This window comes from Vipera ursinii, assembly GCF_947247035.1.
Source record: "Vipera ursinii genome assembly, chromosome: Z".
NCBI lineage: Eukaryota > Metazoa > Chordata > Lepidosauria > Squamata > Viperidae > Vipera > Vipera ursinii.
The window spans coordinates 47,441,957-47,469,322 of NC_139517.1; the positions used below are offsets into that span (position 1 = coordinate 47,441,957).

The 27,366-nt window shown below is 40.1% G+C and overlaps 1 protein-coding gene across 1 annotated transcript in view; it reads left to right on the top strand.

Moving 5' to 3' along the window:
* Positions 1 to 26,751, top strand: part of RAMP2 (receptor activity modifying protein 2) — a 64,120-nt gene extending 37,369 nt beyond the window's left edge. The window contains exons 2-6 of the mRNA XM_083376330.1: positions 3,442 to 3,555; positions 8,888 to 9,042; positions 10,893 to 10,991; positions 22,072 to 22,174; positions 24,179 to 26,751. Coding sequence (XP_083232456.1) covers positions 3,512 to 3,555; positions 8,888 to 9,042; positions 10,893 to 10,991; positions 22,072 to 22,174; positions 24,179 to 24,434 — 657 coding nt within the window. The 5' untranslated portion in view covers positions 3,442 to 3,511 and the 3' untranslated portion in view covers positions 24,435 to 26,751. The remainder of the gene's footprint in view (positions 1 to 3,441; positions 3,556 to 8,887; positions 9,043 to 10,892; positions 10,992 to 22,071; positions 22,175 to 24,178) is intronic.
* Positions 26,752 to 27,366: the final 615 nt, after the last annotated feature.

The following is a 27,366-nucleotide window of genomic DNA, read 5'->3' on the forward strand; positions in this document are numbered from 1 at the left end:
GATTACGGTTTGTAAGCCAGCTACAAATCCATCTGGTGGTGATGTTGTCTGTTGTGTACTGGGTTCTTTGCAGTAAGCAGGAGACGAGGCGAGAGAGTTCAGGCAGGAACATGCTTTATTGAATGCAGGAACTGAACTGTTAACCAAGGCTTCTACGCAGCTATTTATACTCTGGCCAGTAGGCGGCAGCCAATAGGTTTAAAGCAACCTATTGCCGCCCTAGAGCCAACCAATGGTGGTCCTGGAGACTGCTTGTCTGAGGAGCCAGCGACCATTACCCAACTCCCTGCTTAAGCAGTCTCACAGCATTCAAAACCCTCATGGTACAGCTCAAGCAAACTAGGCCCAATACATTACATTGTCTATTCCACCTTTTTCTAGCTTATCAAAGAGTAGATAGTAGTCTACTTTGTCGAACGCCTTATTGAAATCTAAGTATACTATGTCCACAGTGTTTCGCTGGCCTACTAATTTGGTCACTTTATCAAAGAATGAAATAAGATTGGTTTGGCATGATCTGTTTTTAACAAACCCATGCTGACTACCAGTTATAACTTTGTTTCTAGTTGTTCAAAGATTTGTTTTTTAATTATCTTTTCTAGGATCTTCCCAGGTATTGATGTTAGGTTGATTGGTCTGTAGTTTGCTGAGTCTGTTTTTTCCCTTTCTTGAAGATGGGAACCATATCAGCCCTTTCCCAATCCTCAGGTACTTCTCTGGTGCTCCAGGATTTTCTAAATATATGGTGCAATAGTTCTGAAATAACATCTGCCAGCTCCTTCAGAACTCAGGGATGTAATCTGTTGGGTCTTGGTGAACTTATATTTGTCAGGGTCAGATAGGTGTTCTCTTACTATTTTCTTGTTTATTTTAATTTTTGTTTCTGGTTTGTATTTTCCAGTAGTTTTTCTGGTATGTTGGGCTATAATTTCTTTTTGTGTGAAAACTGATGCAAAGTTAAGCAGCTCAGCTTCCTCCCTACTGCCTTTTACTGTTAGGAATCTGTTTGATCTCCCGCTCACTGCAGAGTTTGTCTCCCAGCTGATATCTGGGTAGTTGAAGTCTCCCATTACTACTGTAGTATACTTCCTACATACATTTGTTAACTGGTTGGCAAAGAATCCCTCTATTTTTTCTGATTGGTTGGGTGGCCTGTAGTATACACCTATGGCAATGTCACTTTTCCCCCTTTATATTGAGCCATATACATTCTGGAGGGTTTTTATCTTTGATCACGTGCATTTCTGTAGATATGTAGTGCTCTCTTACATATAGTGCAACTCCCCCTTGTCTTTTTGTAGATCTATTTCATTTGAAAGAGATTGGCAACTGATTCATATTTATGATGGTCACAGTGTCCCAAGGTCATGTGATCCCCTTTTGCAACCTTCTGACAAGCAAAGTCAAAGACAAGCAAAACCAGATTCACTTAACAACCATGTTACTAATTTAACAACTGCAGTGATTCCTTTAACAAATGTGGCAAGAAAAGTCATAAAATGGGGCAAAATTCATTTAACAAATTTCTCATGTCTCCTCCTTTTATATCCGCTCTTCTCTCCCCCCTTCTTTTATATTGTCTCCTCTCCCCACTTCTTTTCTCTTTGGTGCATCTCCAGCTGACTGCTCTCGTCAAGGCTGCACTTCTCTGTCTCTTTCCCCCATTGTCTTTTTTTCTCTCTCCCTCTTTTGCCAAAACCTGCTCCTTTTATAGCATCTCCTCTCTCTCTCTCTCCCCTCCTCCTTTTCTCTTCCAGATGTGCTGGAACTGCGTGCACTGATCTGGGGCTCTCAGCAGAACCCAGGCAACACCTTGCGCAGCTCCAGCTGAATTTCTGCTCGAAAACTGCATGCAGCTGCCTGCCACCCACAAGGCCACTGTTGATCAGCTGGAGCTGCATGCAGTGATCCTAGGCTCTCAGCAGAACCCAGGCAACACCTTGCACAGCTCCAGCTGACTGTCCCACAAGCCTGCGTGGTGCTGCTGCCATTTCACCTCATCCATTTTCCCCTGTTTTTGTGAGGAACAGCCCATCCCTTGCCAAGAGTCCTTCACATAGTCGTAGGCAATGCAGTCCATGGTCCAGGAAACCAAAATTTTCTATTTTATGCATCAGTTGGATAAAGTTGCTTGGCTTTTTTCTGAATTAGGCTTTGGCTGGGCAGATACTATTGAAATGACTGAAGAATGCCTGTGCTTGGCTAACCTTCCTGGATCTCTTGGTTGCTTTCAATACCATCAACTATAGTACCTTCTGGACTGTTTCCAGGGATTGGGAATGGGGAAGGTATTGTTTTGCAGTGGTTTTCATCCTTTCTTTAGGGCCAGTTCTAGCTGGTGTTGATATGAGAGGTCGAGTCCTAAGCCTCTCTTATATGGAATGCCTCAGGTTTGGGATCACTCACTTCTTCTGTTTAATATCTATATGAAGCTGCCAGGTGAAGTAATTAGGCAGCAAGTGGTGCAGTATCATCAGTATGAGGATGATACTCAGCTGTTTATCTCTACTCCATGCTGAGCAAGTGATTCCAATTAGGTGCTTGAATGGAACAGGCTGAAAAACAAGCTGAGATTCAGCCTAGCAATGAGATTTACTCTAGAAATGCACAGCAGCAAGATAGAGTGGCTTTGGGGTTTTAGCCTCTTGGTGAGTTGCCATCCTTGACTCTGGACTGGGATATATTTCCCCAAACATAGTGGTGTGCAATTTGGAGGTCTTCCTGGTCTTGTGGTTCCTGTTCACACAGCAGATCACAGCCGCGGTCAGGGGGCCTTTGCATAAATTCATGTTGTATGCCGATAGCATCCATTCCCAGATTGGGAGACTTTGCTCACAGTTCCTTATGCCTTTAATAAGATCATTCAAAAGCTACAACTGATCCACAATGTGGCAGCACAGCAGTTCTGTGCTCCTTTAGCTTGCCTATGTTGCACTGCTTGCTATATGAGCTGCACTCATTCCCAGTGTCTTTTCAGGTGCAATTCAGGGGATTGGCTATTACCTTTAGAGTTCTAAACATACAGGTCCCTGAGGATATCTGATATCAGAAAGTGAGCGCTGCAAATCTTTTCCTTTAAATTTTGCCTTATGCTGAGATCTCATACTCCCTTTTCCTTGGTTGCCCTGGTCCTTTGAAATAGCCACCCACTTCAGGTCTGGAAGCCTTCTACCCTTTTAGCCTTTTTTGATGGCTATGAAAATATAGCTCTTTCCCCAGCCATTGAGCTAGAATGAAGAGGAGCCACTGACTGAGGAAATGATAAATATCATGGTGTCATAGTGGGGAGTATGCTGCTTTGTGTATGGGTGGCATTGTTTATTTGCTGGGGTTTTTAAAATATTGTGAGCTATCTAGAATTATTATTATATGTGAACTAGATGGCCATAACCTTTTAATAAATAAATAAGCAAGCCAGAAATTTCTTGATTTTTATTTCAGAAGTGAGAAACTAGGACAAGGAGCAAGACAAAGCCCGTCTTTATGAGATCCAGCAAGCTGAGTTATCAAAATGAATGATATTATAAATAGTGTTTACTTCTTCGATGAGACGGAGTAAGTAGAACTTGATTTATCATATTGAGTTTCTGTGATTTTATTTTGCTTTATGATATAGCCACATAGCCCTTATTTATGATCACCTGTGAGATATGGATTATCTGCAAGGTACATTCTGGGCTCAGTGATTGAATTAATGGATTTCAAATAATTAGTTTAATTAGCTTCTCACTGCCAACTGTTCAGAACATTTGTGCTAAGTGTGTTCACAATTTTTTTATATGTCCATTTTTTTAAAAAGCAAACAAATGCTGCATGGCAGTCTGCAGATCCAACAGCAGTTGCCAGAAATAGCTGGTTAGGGCTAACTGGTTTCACAAATTCTAAGATATTCTGACTCAGTGGCTGTGTTTATGGCAACTGAGCACACACAGGCTGCTCGACTAAGGCCTTGGATCCAGTCATCATGACCTCAGCAAATGGCATTGGTAGGGATAAGCCAGGCCTCTGTCAGGAAATGATCTGTTCCAGATGTGTGGCCCTGAGTATAGGAGGGAGGGAGGGGGAAAAGACATCTCCTTGTTCAGTGAATGTACAGAGCTTAGGGAGACGAAGGTGGGCTGATAATGTCAGTGGGTGGTCATACATGGAAGGGAAAGGGCAAGGAGCTTACAAAAATCAACCTTGGATACAGCTGCTGTGCCTGGTTTCAAGAGGCAGCATTCTATTTTGCTTGGTTCTCTCTTGGATTTGGTCCAAAACCTGCATGATGTGATACATCCATTTAAAGAGGCCCAAGCTGGGAAAACAGCACTAAGCTGGGTTGAAGCTAAGAGCATGTATGCTACCGTCTAAAGAACTGCACCCAGCTTTGGAGCTTTGTCTCTGTAATAGGTCTGCGGAGTGGTTTGTGGGTTAAGTTCTATTAAATTATCATATTTGGATGATTTAGAGGCAACTGCAATTAAGGCTTCCCAGTAAAATACTGTAGAGTTTAAGACTGTGAAGTACGGTAACTCTAGAAGGTGATGAACTAGTTAAACATTAAATTAGAGGCTAGGTTGACTGAAGCAAAGAGCAATATTTGAAACAAATACTCCAAACTCTGCCCTCTGAAACAAAAAGACTGAATACATTTACCAATAAAAGATGTTAACTTGCTCTTCCCTAGAAACCTTTTTAGGAGAAAGCATTCAGTACTGCATGGTTTTCTTGGATCTTCGGGATACGTGGTAGAGGGGGGTCTCTGTTTTCTCTTACTTGGCTATAGCCAGGAAAACATTTCTTAAAATCCCAAAGAAGCTTCTACAGTATGGGCTTTATTCAAAATCACTTTATTAAAATATCATCATCATGATGATATATCTATGAGGAAGCTAAAGGTGAAAGTAAGCAAGGCTCAGGAGTGATATCCAAGCCAGAAGCCTTTTAGACAACATAGTCTACCTAATAAATACACAAAAACAGAAAGCCTATAAAGCCCTACATGGCTTAGGCCCGGGATATTTGCACGACCGTCTGCTGCCTGGAACGACCTCCCATCGCCTGGTGCGCTCACACAGGGAGGGCCTTCTCAGGGTGCCGTCGGCTAGACAATGTCGGCTGGCGACCCCCAGGGGGAGGGCCTTCTCTGTGGGAGCGCCAGCCCTGTGGAACCAACTTCCCCTTGAGCTCCGGATGGCCCCGGATATCCAGTCCTTTCGTCGCGGCCTTAAAACATTTCTCTTCCACCAGGTTGACCTGGACTGACAATAGGGATTTTTAAATAGAATATTTTTAATATTTTATCATTTTATCATTGGGGCTTGTTAGTTTAATCTTTTTTAACATTTGTATTATTGTGTTTTATTGTTGTTAGCCACCCTGAGTCCTTCGGGAGATAGGGCAGCATATAAGTCCCAAAAATAAATAAATAAATAAATAAGTAGCCATTATAGTCTGTTATGATAGGACAGGGCTCTTCAAACCTGGCCCTTTTATGACTTGTGGACTTCAATTCCCAGAATTCCTCAGCCAGGCATGCTGGCTGGGGAATTCTGGGTGTTGACGTCCACAAGTCATAAAAGAGCCAAGTTTGAAGAGTCCTGTGATAGGAAATCATCATGTCTCTTCTGCTTAATTTTTTATGTGACAGCAAACCACTAGGGGACGCGGTGGCTCAGTGGGTTAGGACGCTGAGCTTGTCGATCAGAAGGTCGGCAGTTTGGCGGGTCGAATCCCGAGTGCCACGTAACAGAGTGAGCGCCTGTTACTCGTCCAAGCTTCTGCCAACCTAGCAGTTCGAAAGCAGATAAAAATGCAAGTAGAAAAATAGGGACCACTACGGTGGGAAGGTAACAGCGTTCCGTGTGCCTTTGGCGTCTAGTCATGCCGGCCACATGACCACGGAGACGTCCTCGGACAAGCGCTGGCTCTTTGGCTTTGAAACGGAGATGAGCACTGGCCCCTAGATTTGGAAACGACTAGCACGCATGTGCGGGGGAACCTTTACCTTTTAAACCACTAAAAGATTGGGAGATGAAAGTAGGCTGATATGGGAATATCTGGCCATTGGTATCAGAGTCTAGGCCCAATACATTCTGGAAAACTGGTGGTGTCTTTTTCTCCTGCAGATACATAGCATTAAGTGGTGGTAGAATTCTATGATGGGTGGCTGGTTGACAGGGTCCAAATAAGAGCCATCTATGCAAAGGATCATGATGGTGGCAAATAGCCCTCTAATTAGGGGATATTTCTGGGTTACAGATTTCATGGTTGAGCCAGACCTGCAAAGGAGTTAGATAAATTATTTTATCAGGCAGCAGGGCCTAAGTCTTGAAGCAGATACAACATGACTTGGATTAATTCTGATAGCTGCTTAAGGGTGGAGGAATGCCCAGATGGGTGGAGATGTTGTTCAAATTATTGGAATATTATCTTGACATGCAGCCTTGTATCAAAATGCGAAGATCATGAGTTTTGTTGGAGTCAACAGCTGGGCTAATGATATCCAGGATTTGGGGTGAAAAAATCATTAAAAAGTGAGAAGAGAGCCAAAAAATTGTCATTAGTCTTGACCAAACTATCAACTTATAAAGATTATTTACTCTCCCAATATGAAATAAAACTGAAAATCATGGGAGGGAAGCCCAGCATTATTTGGAAAGAACTGTAATAGAATAGATGGTTTATGTATATTCAATGTTAATTCAAAAAGAAATCATTAGTCATTTAGTCATTGTTCTGTATGTGATGTTTTATAGTGAAAGTGAATAAAGTTTTGAACCCTCAAAACAAGTGTTCTTGATTAATGTCTGCTTGGCTAACTCTGGAAGAATGATTTTTAAAAAATCATGTGCTTTTATGTTAGTGACACACGCACTCTCTCTCTCTCTTTCTCTCATGTATTTGTGCGTGGGTATATACACACACACGCTCTCATACACATATATTGATTTCCAAGTATCTATTTAAAGGAGCGCTGTCAAAAATATAAGGAAAATCCTCTGTCAAATTAATCTTAGAGAATTGTTCTAACTGGCACAGATTTTGCCAGGCTGTAGAAACCAATAAGACCTGGGACCAGGTAAGTTCATATGTCAAAGTTTCCCCAGAGAAAAATACTATGGAATAGTATATGTCAAGACATTATCAAAAACAGAACTAAGATCCCCATGATTTATACCTTCTTTTGCTCACCACTACCACCACCAATGTTCATTAATTTCACTACAGGCAGTTCTGCCTTTTAACCATAGGAAATGGCATTAGCAATACAGGAATAAAATGTAATCAACTGGTGCTGTTTTCATGATAAGCTTGTTATTGGAAATAAGGATCATTTTGTAGAAAAGGATTCCTTTTTTTAAAAAAAATAAATAAAACTAATGAAATACAGCCTATGTGGAATAGACAGCATCACATACACCAAATGGATTCTTAACTGGCTGACCAATTACACACAGCTTGTAGCCCTTGGTGGAACTACATCTACATGGAGGGAAGTAACAGTGAAATACCCCAAGATTCTGTCTTCTGTCTTCAAAATTTTCATAAATAATTTAGACAAGGGGATAGAAGGAACGCATCAAATTTGAAGATGACACCAAACTGGGGATAATAGCCAAAACTTTAGGAGATAAGCTCAAGATCCAAAAGGATCTTGACAGACTTGAAACCTGGGCCCTATCCAACAAAATGCAATTCAGTGGTGAGAAAAATAAGGTCTCACACTTAGGCACCCTCACTGCCACCGCTGCTCTGCTGCTGCTAGCATTACCGCCTGTCCACAGAGCCAGAAAGGTGACTGTCTTATAAACAGCCACTTAAATATGAGCCAGCAATGTGCTGCAACTGCCAAAAAAGCCAATGCATCTTAGGATGCACCAACAGAAGGATAAAATCAAGACAGTGGTGGGATTCAAATATGTGAACAACCAGTTCTCTTTGTGGATGCCGCTTCCAGAAGACCATTCTGGGCCTGGGCAACAAAAAATTAGCTACTGGTTCTGCCGAACTGGTGCGAACTGGCTGAATCCCACCACTGAATCAAGATCATGTGAAGTGTTCATACTTTATATGCACTGGTAAGTCCACACTTGGAATACTGCATCCAATTTCGATCACCATGATAAAAAAAAAGATGTTGGGGGTATTTTGCTGCTCTGAAATTATTTATTTTATTGATTAAATTTATATGCCATCCATAAAGGGACTCGGGGCCTGAAATTATTCAGTAAGTCATTATACCAGTGAGCATTTCACCATACTGTTATGTATTTATGCCAAAATACCCAAATGGCTACCTATAGCATCTTCCTCCCTCCTTCCACCAGTTGTTAGATATATACAGAGAGAATCCTTCTCTTCCTCACTCTCCCCTCCTGGTCAGGACCTAGTCCCTTTCTCTCTCTCTTAATGTTTACGTTGAAGTACATTTTTGCAGTTTTTCTTAATGGCATCTTTTAATTCTTGCTAATACATAAGTTAGTTAAGCAGTGCAGATGTTAACACTGCCTTAGGGCTGTCTGTCCTGGTCTGATTTTGCACAGGGAGAGAGGCAGTGTCTGCTTCCAACTGCTTGACGTTCCCTGCTCTTCCCTCTGCCCTGACTGCCCATTTGGAGCTTTCTCTTGGATTTCACAACCAAGTTGACTGAGAGAATAAAAAATTGCCAAGTTGAGGCACCCTGGGCCTTGTAAAGCTGCAGGGCTGTGAACGGCACTCTGTTGCTGGCAGGCAGGGTGACCTGAGGTGGCCGTCCCAGGGTTGCAGAGGTTCTGGTAATTCTGAATGGGTGGGGAACTGGGAAGGAGAAGTTAGTCTCACTGAAGCAAAGCCCCCGGGAGCCGGGAGCCGGGCTTGCTCCTGAATCTCATTTTTCACATGTCTCCTGCACTCTCACTACTAGCCCTGCAAGAGGAAAGGAGGTGCTTCCTGTTATTCTGATTCAAATCTCAAGCTGGTCACAGGAGAGAAGCAGACTGCCTATGCTTCAGAGTGGCAGGCTGTACAAGATGGATGGCCAAGCTCTGCTCTTGAGACTACTTTTGCTGGTTTCCACAGGTAAGTGGTTCTCCAGGTTGGGTAAGATATGGCACAGGATGCTTGGGGCAGTGAGGCACTGGACAGCTCATGGTAGGTTTGGTCTCTGGACTGGCAAAGACAATGAGGGTCCACACCCAGACAGTTCATCTTGGACAGGTTGGAACGACATTTTAGGGAATGCCGAGGGGATGATTGGATTAGGAATCCTGCTTCTTACCTGAATGGTCCACATACTGTAGGACTAGCCCTGCCTTCTGCTCTCTGCATGTGCCCCACCCAATTTATTTACTTATTCCACCATTATTTTCCCTGATCCCACACCACCAGTATTTTTTTAAAACTGCCTGAAAGAACCAATGAGGGTATTTTACAGATATAAGATCCTAAGGACTGAGATGCCCTCTTGTCCCTCCCTTCAGTTTGGCTTATACTCCTCCATCCCTCTCAGCCTTTGACAGAACAAAGTGCTCTGTATCCAAGCTGTATTAAGACTTTGGCAGAATTTGTGAAGCGACTTGCATTCTGATCCTGGCTAAAGGGGGAATAAATCAGAGGGTCTTGTGAAATATTTGTATCTCTTTTTTCTTCTTTTCTTTTTGCTTGCAATGATTTCAGAAAAGAAAAAAAATAGATAGCTTGCTTTAGTGTAGCCTTCCATGTATGGAGGCATCTTTTTTTTTTACTTTCCTGTTAAAAATGGTTTAACATTGTGCAGGATATGCACTTTCCTAGCATACTGGTGCATTTACTGATTCTCCTAATTGTTCTCAGATATCAACCTATGGGATCCATACTAGAATAGATGTCAGATGTATTTTGCTTGTAGAACTGATATGTTCAGAATAGCACAAAGAAGTAATGCAAATGATATTCTTCAAGGAGAATACCTTTGCTCCAAACCAATAAGAAGATATCTTCATAGTTTCAAATCTGACAACTGCTACACATTACTGTGGGAAGAATGCATTCACTGAAAAACAGCAAATAAATACATTTTATAGATTTATACAGAACCACTTAACACAAGATCTTGCTATTCAGTTGTCTGTGTCCCAGCGGGGGCAAAAGTCAGTGGTTTAAGTAATATAGAACAAAGCAAACTATTTTGGCCCACTGACAAAGCTCTCAAACAGAGTTAGGTACATCTTTATTAGGACCAATATGTTCAAAATCATAACAAATAAGTTCAACATTTTGAAATATATGTTAAGGACAATGTTGTCTGGGGCTTAAAAAAGAGTGGAGAAAGGCATACAACATATAGAATGCTGGTTACATCTTATCTTTTTTGGGGGGAAAACCCATAATTTTTGAAAATCTACTTGGTATAATATAGTTTATTTGATTCTGCATCTCCTCCTCTACTTTATTATATAACTCCAACAATGCATACCTCAAAAGGTCAGTATTAAATGTGCTTTCTGACCCACTTTCCTTTCCCCCTTTTTATGGCATTATCTTGATTAATTAAGGGCACAGTCTTAGAAAACTGGACATAATTGTGCCTAATGTATGTTAAGCTATTTTAATGAAGATATTGACTGAGGATTTGGAGTTAAAATCATACAATGACATCCAACAACAAAGGCAAATTGAAGTAAAGGCTATCTCAAGTAGAGGAGAGAGGATGGTTAGTGTTTGCTCTGGGGTGGGATTCCGCTGCCCATTTTTACCCTAACTGAAAATTCCAAACTTGTTTTTGAGTTTGGAACTCATAAACATGAATTTGAACTTTTAATAGGATTTTCTGCACCCTCCCCCAATAATGATTTCAGTAAGTCTGGACAGCTCCTTAATTCTAATTTTGTCTTAGCTATTTTTTTTCCTTAGGTTATTTTTACATTCTCTCCATTTTCTCTCAATTGTAGTGGTTGTTACACTTCATGCTTATTCTGGGACAACAGTATCTCCCAAAAATTCTACCTTCTCTTTCAAAACTCTAAATCTTACACGTCAGGAAATTAAAGGTAAGGTAAAAATGAAACTGGGTGAGTTGATAGTAAGAATTTGGATAAAGGTTTTCTTAGAGTGCTAGAATCCATGTTTATTCTATGACATAGAATGGAGGAAGATTCAGGACAAATGAATTTTATTTAGATAACTGTGCTTATTTTAGATAGCACAGGGCTGAACTAAGAAATCTGCAACTACTAAATGTGCCAATGGGCACTAACCTGAATCACTTTCAGAAATATTCAGAAAGATGAGGCTTTAAACAGCTATTAATCATGGTTATTTATCATGGTAGGTTGCTTACTTCATCCAAGATCAGAAGCAACACGCTGATGACTATCAGAGTGAGCTGTCTTGTTCTACATATAGGGGCTTTCTTGTGTTTGAAAAAGCAAGATGCTGGGCTAGATAGACATTTAATTTAATGCATGTGGGATCCTTCTGATAAAGTGGCAGTTGTGATGGGAATTCTGTTAATATCTTGGCATCTTAAAGATAAAACAAAAATTATCATTTTCAGAGAAACCATGGGTTTACACATGTAGCTTAATTTGTGCTGATTTTCTTCTTCCTTCGTTCATGTCCAGAAGCTGGTAGAGCAGTATACTGAATCTTATTTCAGTGCTGGCAATTTCTTCTATTCTACATGGACAGAAGTACATTCATTTAGAAAGTATATGACAGTTATAGCTTATGCAGTTCCAGCATTTAAAAGAAGGAATGAGCAGGATGGCTTTAAGAGAAATGGTCTCATTTCAACATCTACCACATGTGATAGTCCTCATATTGTACCTAATGGGAGGGAAGTATTTACATAATACATTGGGTATTGGGAAATTTGCAAATGTCTTCACATATCATTGTTTCTTTTTATAAAGTATTTTAAATTATTTGAAACAATTTGCCTCCCAACACTGGGCATGTTAATTTCTTTCTAAGAATCTACAGGAACCTGAAGCTGATAGAACTTCCCTGAGATGCAAACAAAATGCCTTTGAATTTTGAGGTTATAATCATAATTATGAAATTTATTTATTTATTTGTTTTTATAAACCGCCCTTCTCCCGAGGGACTCGGGGCAGTGTACAGAGTAAGGTAGGTATACAGATTGAACAATAGTGAAAAACAATAGTAAAAACAAACTGGGACCCCAATTAGAGCTATCAGGCCAGGCCGGACTGCTGGAACAGTTAAGTTTTTAAGTCGCGCCGGAAGGTGCGGAGGTCGGGGGCCATCCGGATTTTGGTTGGCAAGCAGTTCCAGAGTGCTGGCGCACCCACTGAGAATGCCCTCCCCCTGGGGGCCACCAGCCGACATTCCTTGAGCGGTGGCACCCTGAGGAGGCCCTCTCTGTGGGAGCGCACAGGACGGTGGGGTGCAGACATTGGCAGAAGGTGCTCCCGTAGGTAGTCCGGACCCATGCCATGTAGGGCTTTGTATGTCATTGTTAGCACCTTGAACTTCACACGGAAGGCAACCGGAAGCCAGTGCAGCGCACGGAGGAGAGGTGTGATATGGGAGTATCAGGAGGCTCCCAAGAGTGTCCGTGCCGCTGCACTTTGCACCAGTTGAAGCTTCCGAGTGGATCTCAAGGGCAGCCCCATGTAGAGAGCGTTACAGTAGTCTAGGCGAGAGGTCACAAGGGCATGGGTGACTGTATGTAAGGCATCCAGGTCCAGATAAGGCCGTAGTTGGCGAACTAGTCGAACCCGGGAGAAGGCCCCCTTGGTCACCGCTCCTATGTGATCTTCCAGGGAGAGCTGCGAGTCTAGGAGGACACCCAGGTTGCGGGCCCTATCAACAGGGGGTAGTAACTTGTCCCCGATGTTAAGGGATGGGATGTTCTGAGTATCCTGGCTTGCCGGTACAAATGCAAAGGAATGAGAAAATATTGACAATGGCCATGCCCAGAGGCCTCTCCCCCTTCATGAATTACTGCCTTGTTGTGGTGAAGGGGCTTGCATAATTCAATGAAGCTATGAGCTATGCCATGCAGGGCCACCCAAGATGGAAAGGTCATAGCAGAGAGTTCTGACAAAATGTGATCCACTGGAGAAAGAAATGGCAACCCACTCCAGTATCTTTGCCATGAAAACCCTATGGACAATACCAAAAGGCAAAACGATATGATGCTGGAAGATGAGCCCCTCAGGTCGGAAGGCGTCCAATATGCTACTGGGGAAGAGCAGAGGGCTAGTACTAGTAGCGCCAGAAAGAATGAAGCGACTGGACCAAAGCCGAAAGGACGCTCAGCTGTGGATGTGTCTGGTGGTGAAAGGAAAGTCCAATGCTGTAAAGATTTTTTCTCCATAGGAACCTGGAATGTAAGATCCATGAATCAAGGAAAGCTGGACGTAGTCAAACAAGAGATGACAAGACTGAACATCGACATCTTAGGTATCAGTGAACTAAAATGGACAGGAATGGGTGAATTTAATTCAGATGACCCTCAGGTATATTACTGCAGGCAAGAATCCCTCAGAAGAAATGGAGTAGCCTTCATAGTCAATAAAAGAGTAGGAAAAGCAATACTGGGATACAGTCTCCAAAATGACAGAATGATCTCAGTTCGAATCCAAGGCAAACCATTCAATACCACAGTAGTCCAAGTCTATGCCACAACCACCGGTGCAGAAGAGGATGAAATTGACCGGTTCTATGAAGCCCTACAGCACCTTATAGAACTAACACCAAAAAATGATGTCTTTATCATCATGGGGGATTGGAATGCTAAAGTAGGAAGCCAAAAGATAACCGGAATAACAGGCAAGTTTGGCCTTGGAGTGCAAAATGAAGCAGGGCACAGGCTGATAGAATTTTGTCAAGAGAATATGATGGTCATAGCAAACAACCTTTTCCTCTTTTCCAACAACCCAAGAGACGGCTCTACACATGGACATCACCAGATGGTCAACACAGAAATCAGATTGACTATATGCTCTGCAGCCAAAGATGGAGAAGCTCTATACAGTCAGTAAAAACAAGACCAGGAGCTGACTGTGGCTCAGACCACGAGCTTCTCATTGCAAAGTTTAAGCTTAAACTGAAGAAAGTAAGGAAAAGCACTAGGCCACTCAGGTATGAGTTAAATCATATCCCTGTTGAATATACAGTAGAGGTGACAAATAGATTTAAGGAATTAGATCTGATAGACAGAGTGCCTGAAGAACTATGGAGAGAGGTTCACAACATTATACAAGAGGTAGCAACTAAAACCATCCCAAAGCAAAATGTCTGAGGAGGCTTTGGAAATAGTTGAGGAAAGAAGGGAAGCGAAAGTCAAGGGAGAAAAAGAAAGATACACCCAATTGAATGCAGAATTCCAGAGAATAGCTAGAAGAGATAAGAATGCTTTCTTAAATGAACAGTGCAAAGAAATAGAAGAAAACAATAGAATAGGGAGGACCAGATATCTTTTCAAGAAAATTGGAGAGATGAAAGGAACATTTCATGCAAAAATGGGCATGATAAAGGACCAAAATGGCAGGGACCTAATAGAGGCAGAAGAGATTAAGAAGAGGTGGCAAAATTACACAGAAGAACTATACAAGAATGAGCTTAACATCCCTGATAATCACGATGAGGTGGTCACTGACCTCGAGCCAAACATCCTAGAATGTGAAGTGAAGTGGGCCTTAGAAAAGCTGAGCAACAACAAAGCTAGTGGAGGTGACAGTATTCCAGCTGAGCTATTCAAAATCTTAAAAGACGATGCAGTAAAAGTGCTACGCTCAATTTGCCAGCAAATTTGGAAAACTCAACAGTGGTCACAGGATTGGAAAAGATCAGTTTACATTCCAATTCCAAAGAAAGGCAGTGCCAAAGAATGTTCAAACTATCGCACCATTGCACTCATTTCTCACGCTAGTAAAGTTATGCTTAAAATCCTACAAGCTAGACTCCAGTAGTATGTGGATCGAGAACTACCAGAAGTACAGGCAGGATTTCAAAGAGGCAGAGGAACTAGAGATCAAATTGCCAACATACGCTGGATCATGGAGAAAGCTAGGGAGTTCCAGAAAAACATCTACTTCTGCTTCATTGACTATGCTAAAGCTTTTGATTGTGTGGATCACAACAAACTGTGGCAAGTTCTTAAAGAGATGTGAGTACCAAGCCATCTTATTTATCTCTTGAGAAACCTATATGTGGGCCAAGAAGCAACAGTGAGAACTGGACACGGAACCACTGATTGGTTCAAAATTGGGAAAGGAGTCCGGCAAGGCTGTATACTGTCACCATGCCTATTTAACTTATATGCAGAGCACATGATGAGAAAGGCAGGGCTAGATGAATCAAAAGTTGGAATTAAGATTACCGGGAGAAATATCAACAACCTAAGATATGCAGATGACACCACTCTAATGGCAGAAAGTGAAGAAGAACTAAAGAGCCTCTTGTTGCGGGTGAAGAAGGAGAGTGCAAAAGTTGGGTTGAAACGTAACATTAAGAAAACAAAGATCATGGCATCCAGCCCTCTCAATTCCTGGCAAATAGATGGGGAAGAAATGGAGGTAGTGACAGATTTTATTTTCCTGGGCTCCAAGATCACAGCAGATAGGGACTGTAGCCAAGAAATTAAAAGATGCTTGCTCCTCGGGAGGAAAGCCATGGCAAATCTAGACAGCACACTAAAAAGCAGAGACATCACCCTGTCAACAAAAGTGCGTATAGTCTAGGCTATGGTCTTTCCAGTTGCAATGTATGGCAGTGAAAGTTAGACCATAAGAAAGGCTGAGCGCCAAAGAATTGAGGCCTTTGAACTATGGTGTTGGAGAAGACTCCTGCAAATCCCTTGGACTGCAAGGCGATCAAACCGGTCAGTCCTAGAGGAGATCAACCCTGACTACACTTTAGAAGGCCAGATTCTGAAGCTAAAACTCAAATACTTTGGCCACCTAATGAGAAGGAAGGACTCACTGGAGAAGAGCCTCATGCTGGGAAAGATTGAGGGCAATAGAAGAAGGGGACGACAGAGAATGAGGTGGCTGGATGGAGTCACTGAAGCAGTAGGTGTGAGCTTAAATGGACTCCAGAAGATGGTAGAGGATAGGAAGGCCTGGAGGAACATTGTCCATAGGGTCGCGATGGGTCGGACACGACTTCGCAGCTAACAACAACAAGAGGCCTCTCAAAGGGAGCAAATGACAAAAGCAGAACTATGCTGAAGCAATGCCAACTCTACCCTTTCTACATGTGTCTTGATGTCAACTGCACATACAGTATATAAAAGGGACAGAACAATACAGACCCAGATTGTTGGGGGCAATTAAGCTGACTTTGTAATAATGACGCTTGTGGTGTGTGTGAAAGCCCTAATAAGCAGGCATATACATAGAATGAAGGCTACTGCTAAGCTTGTAAGCCACCCTGAGTCTTCGGAGAAGGGCGGGATATAAATGGAATTAAAAAAAAAATACTGTAATGCTGAGTTTGCGGGTGCTGTTCTCAGAAAAAAAATACTTAGACAGTGGCAACAAAATAAAGGGGGAAATCTGATACTAGATTTCTCCCAATGTCAGAATTTTTCCTCAACATATTCTTCCTATGATTCCCTTAAATGCCAGCTCCCAAGCCATAGAGTTATTTCCTTAAGAATTCATTAAAATGTATCAAGGGAATTTTATCATCATTCTTTTCCTGCTTTTCTGCAGTTGTGTTAGGCATATGGTGTTAGCCTACAATGTTGGGTTGAAAATATATTAACCATAATACTATGTCTTTAAGATGCTAATTGGCCAATGGGTGTGTAAGTGTTCTCATGGCCATAAGAGGAAGCTAGGAACGTAGCTTCTCTCTCTCTCTGAATTCACTGATCTCTACTGTTACTGTTTTTGCTCTGCTGTTGGTTTACTACTGTTGTAACCTGAACTGTGTATTGACCTCTGAACCGGTAAGAAGACTTTGTGACTTGGACTGTTTATTTTTGACTGTGCATTTTTGTTCTTACACCACCTCAAAAGTAAACTACTTTTTGTTTTTATAACTCAGTGTATTCTTGTGTGACTTTTTCTACTCAGTACCATTCCTTGTCTGTGCAACTCTTTGTTAGCACAAGGAGACCTCTGCACAAATAAAATTCCTTAACACTGGTTATGGGCCCAGGCATGTACTGAGAGTTAGTACACACAGTATTCCTAGCTGAGTTTGTGTTAGTTATTTTTGGTGTAAAATGGCACAGGACCTGTTGTCAGGCATCTCCTGGATAACCCGGTTGGATGGGACAAACTATGTTTCCTGGTCCACGAAATGCTGCTTGCTTTTGCGCAAGGAAGGACTATGGGCTGTTGTAAATAACCCACCAGATACTACTGCTTGGGATCCAGATGATGAAGAGGATGTAAAGAAGTTAGACAACTTTAAACGTAGAAATGAGAAAGCTCTTTGCATTATTGGACTAACACTGAATGACCAGCAGCTTGTCCATATTCGTGGTGAGGAGTCTGCTGCTAGGTGTTGGGATGTTTTGCGAAGGCTTTATGTTCGAGACAGTGTGGGTGCACATATACACCTTACACGTAAGCTGTTTAGGGCTCGTCTGCAGAAGAATGGAGATATGCTGACCCATTTAAATTACATGAAGGCAGCTTTTCAAGAGCTTCATGAAAAGGAGCTGATTTTTTCAGAGATGCATCAGGTCTACATTATTCTGTCATCTTTGGATGAGAGTTATGATGGGTATGTTTCTTCTTTGGAAGTCCTGACCAGAGAGGAACTGACATTGACTAACATTACTGGGAGACTGCTGGAAGAGTCCAGAAGGAGGCGTGACAGAGACCAGCTGAGAGAGACACAGCCACGAGAGGAGCAGCCATTCACCACTGCTTACAACGTCAAGAAATGTTTTTCTTGTGGGGCTAGAGGGCATATAGCCAAATTCTGTAGAAAGGGTAGAAAACAGAATGTAAATAGCAGTGGAAAGGCTAAGAAGGGCATTGGTTTGGCTATTTCTGATGAATCAACATCCAGAAACAATGAATTGTGGGTTGTTGATAGTGGGGCTTCACAAAGCATTACTAAAGTGAAGGATAGGTTTATTAATATGAAAAACAGCAACCAATATGTTTCACTAGCCAACGGTTGGAGGATGAAGGCCTCTGGTGAAGGTAATTCCTATTGTCCATGCATTGATGAACAGTTACCTATGTTATATATACCTAAACTAAGATTCAACCTGTTATCTGTAAGGGAATTGGTTAAGGTTGGGTTTGTGGTAACATTCAGAGGGGAGCAATGCACTATTGAGAGGAATGGAACCTGTGTAACTGCTAATTTGAAAAATGGTTTATTCGTTCTCACAAGTAACCAGGTTAGTACAGTTAAAGCTAACTCAATATGTGAGAACAAGAAGCCACATGATGAGTGTATACATTTATTGCATAGGCGGTTAGGGCATATAAACTTTAACTCACTACGTAAAACAGTTGAGTTAGTAGACGGACTTAAACTGAAGCCATGTAGTAAGTATTTGAATTGCAATGCCTGTAATCAGGAAAAGAGTAAGGCAAGTCCGGCAAACAGGATAAACGGCTTCAAAACAACTGTTCCTTTGGAAGTTGTGTTTGCTGACTTAATTGGACCCATGAAACCAAGTTTAGGAGGATCATGTTATATTTTAAGTATCTTGGACCATTACTCTCGTTATGGTTTTTGTTATCTGCTTAAGTCAAAGGCAGACACTTTTCAACAATTTGCAAACTGGCTGAAGTTTGTGGAGAGAAAAACAAAGAGAAAGGTTCAGTGCATAGTTACTGATAATGGTACTGAATTTACAAATAAGCGTTTTGTTGATATGTTAGAATCTGCTGGCATTGAGCATAAACGTTCAGCGCCATATAGGCCTCAACATAATGCATTTGTTGAGAGACGTGGGCAAACGTTACAAGCCATGATGAGAACTATGTTAAGAGATTCTGGCTTAACAGATAGACTGTGGGGGGAGGCAGCAAAATGTGCAAACCATGTTCTGAATATAGTTGTTAATACTTCTACTGGTAAAATACCATATACTATATGGCATGGTAGAAGACCAAACCTTGATTACCTGCACACGTTTGGCACCCCAGCTTGGGTCCACATTCCTGCACAACTCAGGAGTAAAGGCCAACATAGGGCTAGGCAATTATACTTCGTAGGTTATGAAGCTAACCATAGATCCTATCGTTTCTGGGAACGAGGCACAACTAATGTATATAATAGTGCGAGTGCAAAATTCCTTGAGCACGTTGGTTGGGATAGGTTAGAGCAAGAAACTGTTAATACTGATCCTCTAGTGTTTGAGGACTCCTCTGATAATGTAAGTAGTAATGATAATACATCTCCTGTAAAAGATGAAGAGGAGATAGGGGAGATTAAAGATGAATCAGAGGAAGGAGAGGAGTCAGAAATTCAAAGCCCTGTAATTCCTTGGCGTTCAACGCGCATTAGACATCCACCTGATCGCTATGAAGCTAGTATAGTATGTCAAGTTAGTGTAGAGCCATCTAACTATGATGAGATCAGGATGTATCCTGAAAAGGAACAGGCATCATGGAAAGCTGCAATGAACAGGGAGTTGAACTCTTTGCGGGATCTTAAGGTTTATGTGAAAGCAAAACTGCCACCTGGTGAGCAAGCTATAGGTTGTAAATGGATATATAAAATAAAGAAGGGTGTAGATGGAACTATAACCCATAAGGCACGTTTGGTTGCACAAGGTTTTGCCCAAACTACTGAGGATTATGACGAAGTATTTGCACCCAGTCTAAGGTCAACTACTTTAAGAGCAGCTTTAGTATGGGCGGCTAAAAACCAATATATGGTTAATCATGTAGATGTTGAAACTGCATATTTACATGCTCCATTGCAACATACTATTTATTTAAGAATACCACCAGGATTGACCAATGATAGAGACCATGATTGTTGGGAATTAAAGAAAAGCCTCTATGGATTGAAACAATCAGGCTATGAGTGGAACAAATGTTTAGTTAATGAGTTAAGTGCATTAGGTTTTGTAGCCAGTAATGCTGATCCTTGTTTGTTTAGAAGAGAACACAATGGAGCATTATCTTTTCTTTTATTATTCACAGATGATATAGCAATCATAACAAAAACTGAGTTAGAAGCACAAACTATCATTTCAAGATTGGAAAATAAATTCACAATTAGAAATCTTGGGAAAATTAGCCACTATTTGGGGTTAGATATTGTGAAAACGAATAGGGGTTTTAAGATTTCGCAAGCCAGTAAAATATCTCAGTTATTAAAGAGATACAATATGGAAATGTGTAAACCAGCAAAAACTCCGATGGCTATGGATTTTAAGGACACTAATGTTGAGAGTCCTGTATTTGATAAGGCTATGTACCAATCTTTGATAGGAAGTCTTATGTATCTGAGTAATTGGACTAGGCCTGATATTTCTTACTGTGTAAATCAATTAGCCAGGTACAACAATAATCCAACTGTTAGACATTGGCAATCAGCTAAACGAGTATTAAGGTATTTGAAGCAAACTATTCACTACTCGTTATATTTAGAGCCAAATCGTGAGTTAATCCTTACAGCATATGCAGATGCGAGTTTTGCCTCTGATACAAACACTCGTAAATCTACCTCAGGGTTGGCTATAATGTTGGGTGATTCTTTGATTGGATGGAAATCTATTAGACAAAAACACATAAGCTTGTCTACAATGGAGGCTGAATTTTCATGTCTATCAGTGTTATGTACAGAACTGCTAGTGTACAAACAATTATTGTTAGATATGGGTTTAAATGTAAATGATCCATTTATTGTGTATGAGGACAATCAAGCTGCAATAAAGATGGCTAATAATGCTGCAGTAAGAACAAGATCTAAACATACTGATCTTCGTTATTTAAATGTCAGACAATGTGTCAAAGATAAATTAATACAGCTAGAGTATTGTTCATCTGATGTAAATATTGCAGACCACTTTACGAAGGTACAAAGTGCTGTGAAACACAATGCTAATTGTGAAAGAATGTGCATAAGATTGTAAGAGTTATATATTATTCTACCCAAAGGGGAGAATGTTAGGCATATGGTGTTAGCCTACAATGTTGGGTTGAAAATATATTAACCATAATACTATGTCTTTAAGATGCTAATTGGCCAATGGGTGTGTAAGTGTTCTCATGGCCATAAGAGGAAGCTAGGAACGTAGCTTCTCTCTCTCTCTGAATTCACTGATCTCTACTGTTACTGTTTTTGCTCTGCTGTTGGTTTACTACTGTTGTAACCTGAACTGTGTATTGACCTCTGAACCGGTAAGAAGACTTTGTGACTTGGACTGTTTATTTTTGACTGTGCATTTTTGTTCTTACACCACCTCAAAAGTAAACTACTTTTTGTTTTTATAACTCAGTGTATTCTTGTGTGACTTTTTCTACTCAGTACCATTCCTTGTCTGTGCAACTCTTTGTTAGCACAAGGAGACCTCTGCACAAATAAAATTCCTTAACAAGTTGTTACCATCATCCAACCATATTCAGTCTTGAATAATGGTTGCCATTCCATTCCTCCCCTTTCTGGTGATCTGGGGAAAATCTGAAGTTCTAACACATTTATTGCTTAAGATCATTTTGAAAGCTTGAGTTAAAACTGAAAAGATTCTTTTCAGTTTTAACTCAAGCTTTCAATATGATCTTAAGCAATAAATGTGTTAAAACTTCAGATTTTCCCCATCACCAGAAAGGAGAGGAATGGAATGGCAACCATTATTCAAGACTATTTTTTAACTTTTTTTCAAGTAAAAAAATATATATGCTCAATTAGTTTGCTTCCAAATATTTTGTAGAAATGTGTGCTGTCTGTGAAATAAAATAATATATGGCCTTTAGTGTTTGTAAAGACAAATATGAAATGAGGTTAAGTAATCCTTCTTGCCTGAGTCAAATCAGAAGGGGAACTTGGTAATAGTTTGTTAGTTCTGATGGGGGAATAGATCAGAACTTCTTCTAAACACCTTTCTCCATTCCTCAGAGACTTCTGGCAGTAGATGACCTAGGTAAATTTCTTCCTATCTTTCTCCAGTACCCAACCATTCATACCTCAGGGTAATTTCTTACATTTTATTTTTCATTCTAGATTTGGCATACCAATACTTTACCAGACAGTGTTGGGATTTGTTTGCTGAGCAGATGGCCAATATCAGTACAATATATTGGTGTGAGTGGAGGACTATTCGCAGGTATTTCAGAGTTTCACCTTTTACTGACCATGGGAAAGGGTAGGCATGCCACTTGAGATTTAAATGAGGAAGCATGTTGTATGATTTTACCATAATGTATCATATTATCTGTGTCAGAAGAATATGGAGATACTTTTCTTAAATTATACTGTACAGATAGTCTCATTTAGAAGTGCCTCGATTAATAGCCATTTACATTTGTTACAGTGATAAAAATGTAACTTTATGAGCAATCCTCATATTTATGACCTTCACAGTTAAAAGGAAAGTTGAAGTAAGATTATAAGCACAGTCATAGTGTCACTTGGCAACCATTTCACTTAATGGCCAAATTTCCAATCCAAGTTATAATCATTAAAGACAGACTACCTGTAAAGTACTATATTTTCTTATTTCAGATATTTGTACACTATTTTTGTAAAAAAAGTTGTTTCAGAATTAATTGGTGGCATTCAGGCTAAATTAATCATAATTAGGTTTAACTGAAATTAGTGAGATTAGATAGCCATGCAATAATGAAATGTGAGACTGACCTTGGAAGATGAGGGAAAGAAGTGCTGCTTAGGGAACAATCAGATAAAAGAGAGAGGAGCCCACAACTGAGCAATAGACAGAGAAGGGATCATAGAAAAGATGTGCCTTACTTAATCCAGCAATTAAAAAAAAAGGCAGTGGGAAACGGGTACTTTCAGACTTGGAAGATTGTGTTAATGTAGTCTTACTTTATTGTATTAACACAATAAAGTTAGTTCATCTGCTCATGTTTCCTGTCTGGTCTACATGAGAGGCTGACACCTGTTCTGTCCCCTTTTTTTTTCTGGTCTCACAGATGTTCTTGGTTATCTTTGTTCCATTCAAAATGAGTGGTAAAAAGGATTTTTTCTAAGACTAAGCCAAGCCTATCCAAGTCTGGCTCCTTTTTGGTACAAGCTTTGTTTTTCACCTTTTGCTTGAGAAAAGATGAAATATTGGCTTCTAAAATAAGTTTAATGGAAGCTGAAGTACCTACCATGGAGTAGTTTACTTTTTGCCTCATGGGGCTGATGTTTACTGCAATTTAAAACTATCTTTTTCCTTGGGATGCTCTCCATTGCTCTGGTTGATTCCTTAGGGCCAAAAGAACTAAGCATGTTTTCATTATTTTGAAAATTATAATCCTAAAAAGTAACATGGTTTTACAATATGGAGCAAGTTGTAACTGTAGATCATGTGACATTGGGTAAAACAAAATAATAACCATAATTTCTGGCAAGTAGATGTGTGGAGGCAATTTGAGGGACCCTCCCCCAAAAGAGGAAATTGTAAGCTGAAATTCTGAATTTTATTGAAATCTGAATATTTTAGAAATATTCTTTAAAACTCAAAAAACCTGTCCTGACTCATATTAAAAACATAAGCAATAAATAATGTCATCTTGTTGGACCTGGGATCATGAATTCTCTGTGGCAGCAGCTGTTCTGTGGAACAGCACCCTTCTGGATATTTGAATGGCCCTAACCTTGTTAGCTTTTTGTAAAGATTGAAGACCTGGCTCCTCTCCCAGGTATTTGGACTGGATGCTTATGTTAGCATTGCTAGCTAATGCTGGTTGATTTTCAGAGCAGAGGGAACAGCTTCAAAGGACAGGAGAAAGAGCTCCCACCGAGGCAACAGTCAGATAAAAGATCTTGAGTCTGGCCCAAGAAAATAACTTGAGAAATTGTCTCAGATGGCCGCTCCTTAGACATGGATAAGACTTAGAAAAATTCTGTTATTATACTTGTTAGAATAAACATATTTGATCAGTATGTTTTCTTGTTTCTTACTTTAGATAAGAGAACATGTATAAGCACGGGGGCTGCATGCCTGTATATGTTCACTCATGTGTATGCAACTATTTCTTGTTCTCTAATTTTGGAGAGTAGGTCTGAATGGACCAACTTTTTTTCTGGGCATCTTGCTTACACTATTAATTCTGCTTCTACCTTCTTATTTTATTTCCTTGGCTCTTGGTTATCTTTATAGGCCATACAGTCACCTGAGAAAATGCTTGGAAAGTGAAGCTGATAAACTGGAGCTTGATTACCCCAATTCCATGGCTGAGGAATACATCATCATCAGTCACCATAACTACTTCCACAATTGCACCCTGAAGAATCGACCTCTCCAGGACCCTCCTGAAAATATTTTGCTGGCTCTCATCATAACCCCCATCTGCCTTATTCCTTTCTTGGTTGCTCTTGTTGTATTGAAGAGCAAAGATGGTGAGATGCAATTGTGAATCCTGATCTTTACAAGGTGATGTGGTAGGGCCTCCATGGCCTAAGCAGTATAATTACAATTCAATTCTTGGGTATTATGAAATTCACCCTACCCAGTCTAAGAACATTATATAGCATGAGCCATTGCACTGGAGACTATTGATTGAAGTGCTGCATAAGGGGACTTTGTACTAAAAGAAGGGTCATAAACAACAAAATCAAACCTCCATCACCAAGGCAAATGCTGATGTATGTATGTCTCAGTTATAACTTGATTTAACATTACTGCCTCTCTTATTCTGAATGAATTATGGAAACTATAAACACAGTTGGGCTACTGAAAATTCTTAGTGAGAACTCCGTAGATCCCCTACAGAATTGTTTTTTGGGAGACACCAAGGCAGTGAAAGATTTTAGGGTGGATATAGATAGGCCCGGGGCTTTTTTCCTCATAGAACGCTCAGAACGGAGTTCCGGCACCTTTTTTGGATGGAACCTTGTAGAGTAGGCAAGGCGGGTTGTATGACATGTGTGAGTTCCGGCACCTTTTTCTTTTACAAAAAAAGCACTGGATAGTCCAAACAAACTATATTTGATTTTCCCCCCCTTTGGTAAGAAACTGGTAAGTGCCCATGTGCCTTTCTTTTTGCATACTGATATCTTTGTCTTTCCACCCAAACTCTCATCCAACACTTACAAATGTCAGATAGTAATGCCTAGTGGTGGGATTCAGCCAGCTCACACCAGTTCGACAGAACTGGTAGCTAATTTTTTGTTGCCCAAGCCCAGAATGGACTTCTGGAAGTGGCATCCACAAAGAGAACCAGTTGTTCACATATTTGAATCCCACCACTGGTAATGCCCTATAAAATAGTGTGTTTCCATGTAGGCAAAGTATCAAGATAATGTACCTTGTCTTTGTCCCTATTAAGATTGTCTCTATGGACAAGCTCTGACCATCCCAGATGTGGATTTCCTTTTGTAAGTAATTTGGAGCAACTGGAGACGGAATGGCATCTGCCCTTATTGCCGTCTTTTCAGTTACAAGGTTCACTTACTCTACTTACTCTCACCCCCAAATTTGCTCAATGTGCAGGAGATAACACCGTGGAATTATATTCAACTGCATTTCTCTCCTTCGGCAAGATGGAATAGAGAAAATACAGAAAGTACCTGCTAAATGGATCAAGAAAATGAACTGAAAGTTGGTTTAAGTTTAGCAAAAAGAATTATGAGGGACATTCATGACAAAAGTTAATTAAATAGTGAATAGACATGACAATCTAGAAGAGTTCAACATAGTCACATTTTGGTCTTTGTGTGATACTCTTGTAACTGTTTTTAAAATGCAATGCAATTACATTTTTATATATTAGTAGCATAGTACTATTGAGACAATCTAGAGCTATTGGCTCTTTCTTTATTAACTTCCCCTTTGCATCCTCTTTTTTTTCCTTTCTCCAACATTTTAGTAGTAATATTGATTTTAACAAACCCCAACAACATAATACTATTGCTTGATCATGGTGCCCTAACATAAACCCTAGAAGCTACATACTTTTTCATAAAAGCAACTTCCCTTCCATTATGTATCCTGCAAAGGAACTCATTTAGATCAGTTCAAAAATTATGTTCAATATTTTGGGGGATTGAAGATGTAAGGAGCACTAAAATTTCTACAGTTTTTCAATGCTTTTTACCTTTCACCTTGATAACCTCTGTAGCCTTCTTTTTTGAAGGGTTTTCAAGTTGAAATATCCTGCCCCCCAAATGAGTGACATGCAGAAATTACTGAAGCAGAACAACAGATCAGCAAGTGGATAAACTGGACAGTTTTACTAGATATTCATTCATTTATCATAATTGTTTTCCTGGGACATGCATATTTGACTTCATTCATGTTTTCCTAGAAGTGAACATCTGATTATTCTTTTCCAGTAGTTTTTTTTCTTTCAGGGTTCATAATAATATGTATGATAAAGAAATGAGAACTGAAGGGAAATCAGTAATTAAAATAGACTTCAATGCCAGAAAATGTTTCCTTGTCATGATGCAGATACCCTATAACTGAAGTTGCAGAAAAATCACTAATTTTCAGTTGTGTGATTTTGCATATAGTCAGGAGTTGCTAATAAATATCCTTTTTGTGTAATTCCTGTCATAGGGAATAATTTCCTTTTTTGTGCTTCAAATGCCAATAAAGATTATGATATTCTGTTGAAGTCTCTTTGTTCTAAACACTACTTTCTTATTTTAATTTTATTATGATAATGTTTTCATTTTAGTCTAATTTTGTTCTCTTTCATTTTGTATATTATCTCAAACATCTGAGGGACAGTGCAGTGATTTATTAATGTTTCAGATAAAATAAACATGGAACATACTAAGTAGAGTTACTGTTTGAATGTCATTTCCAATAATGTTTTAATTAATGTTTTAATAAAAAAGAAAGGCAACATTTTCAGGCCACCCATCCCACAACAGTGATTCTGGACAGTATACAATGTTTAAAATCCAACAATTAAACCAATAATCTATGACACTCTGGATAAATGACCCTTACCAATTATATAAATAAAAGGGCTTGTCCTATATCCTGGTCCAAATGCCTTGGGGAAAGGCCAATTTTGTTAGGGATATCTAGATTTCTGGGGGAAGCTTTTGCACTAAGACATTATTTAATAGAAGGGACACAAATCATGTCCTCTCCCTTAAGAGTCTGCCCTCTTTGCTAGATCTGGTGGGTTGAGCAGAAACAATGGGTGAAAGGCAAACTTGCAAACGTGCAATTCACAGAGCAGCAATATTATATGGGTTAGTGTGAGATGCCAAAAACTGCCTGGATAGAAATTAAGATGTGCATTAAATTACGACTATAAACAACCAGTAACTAGTGCACACATTTCAATACATGTATCATATAATTTCTGTATCTTATACCAATCTAGAGGC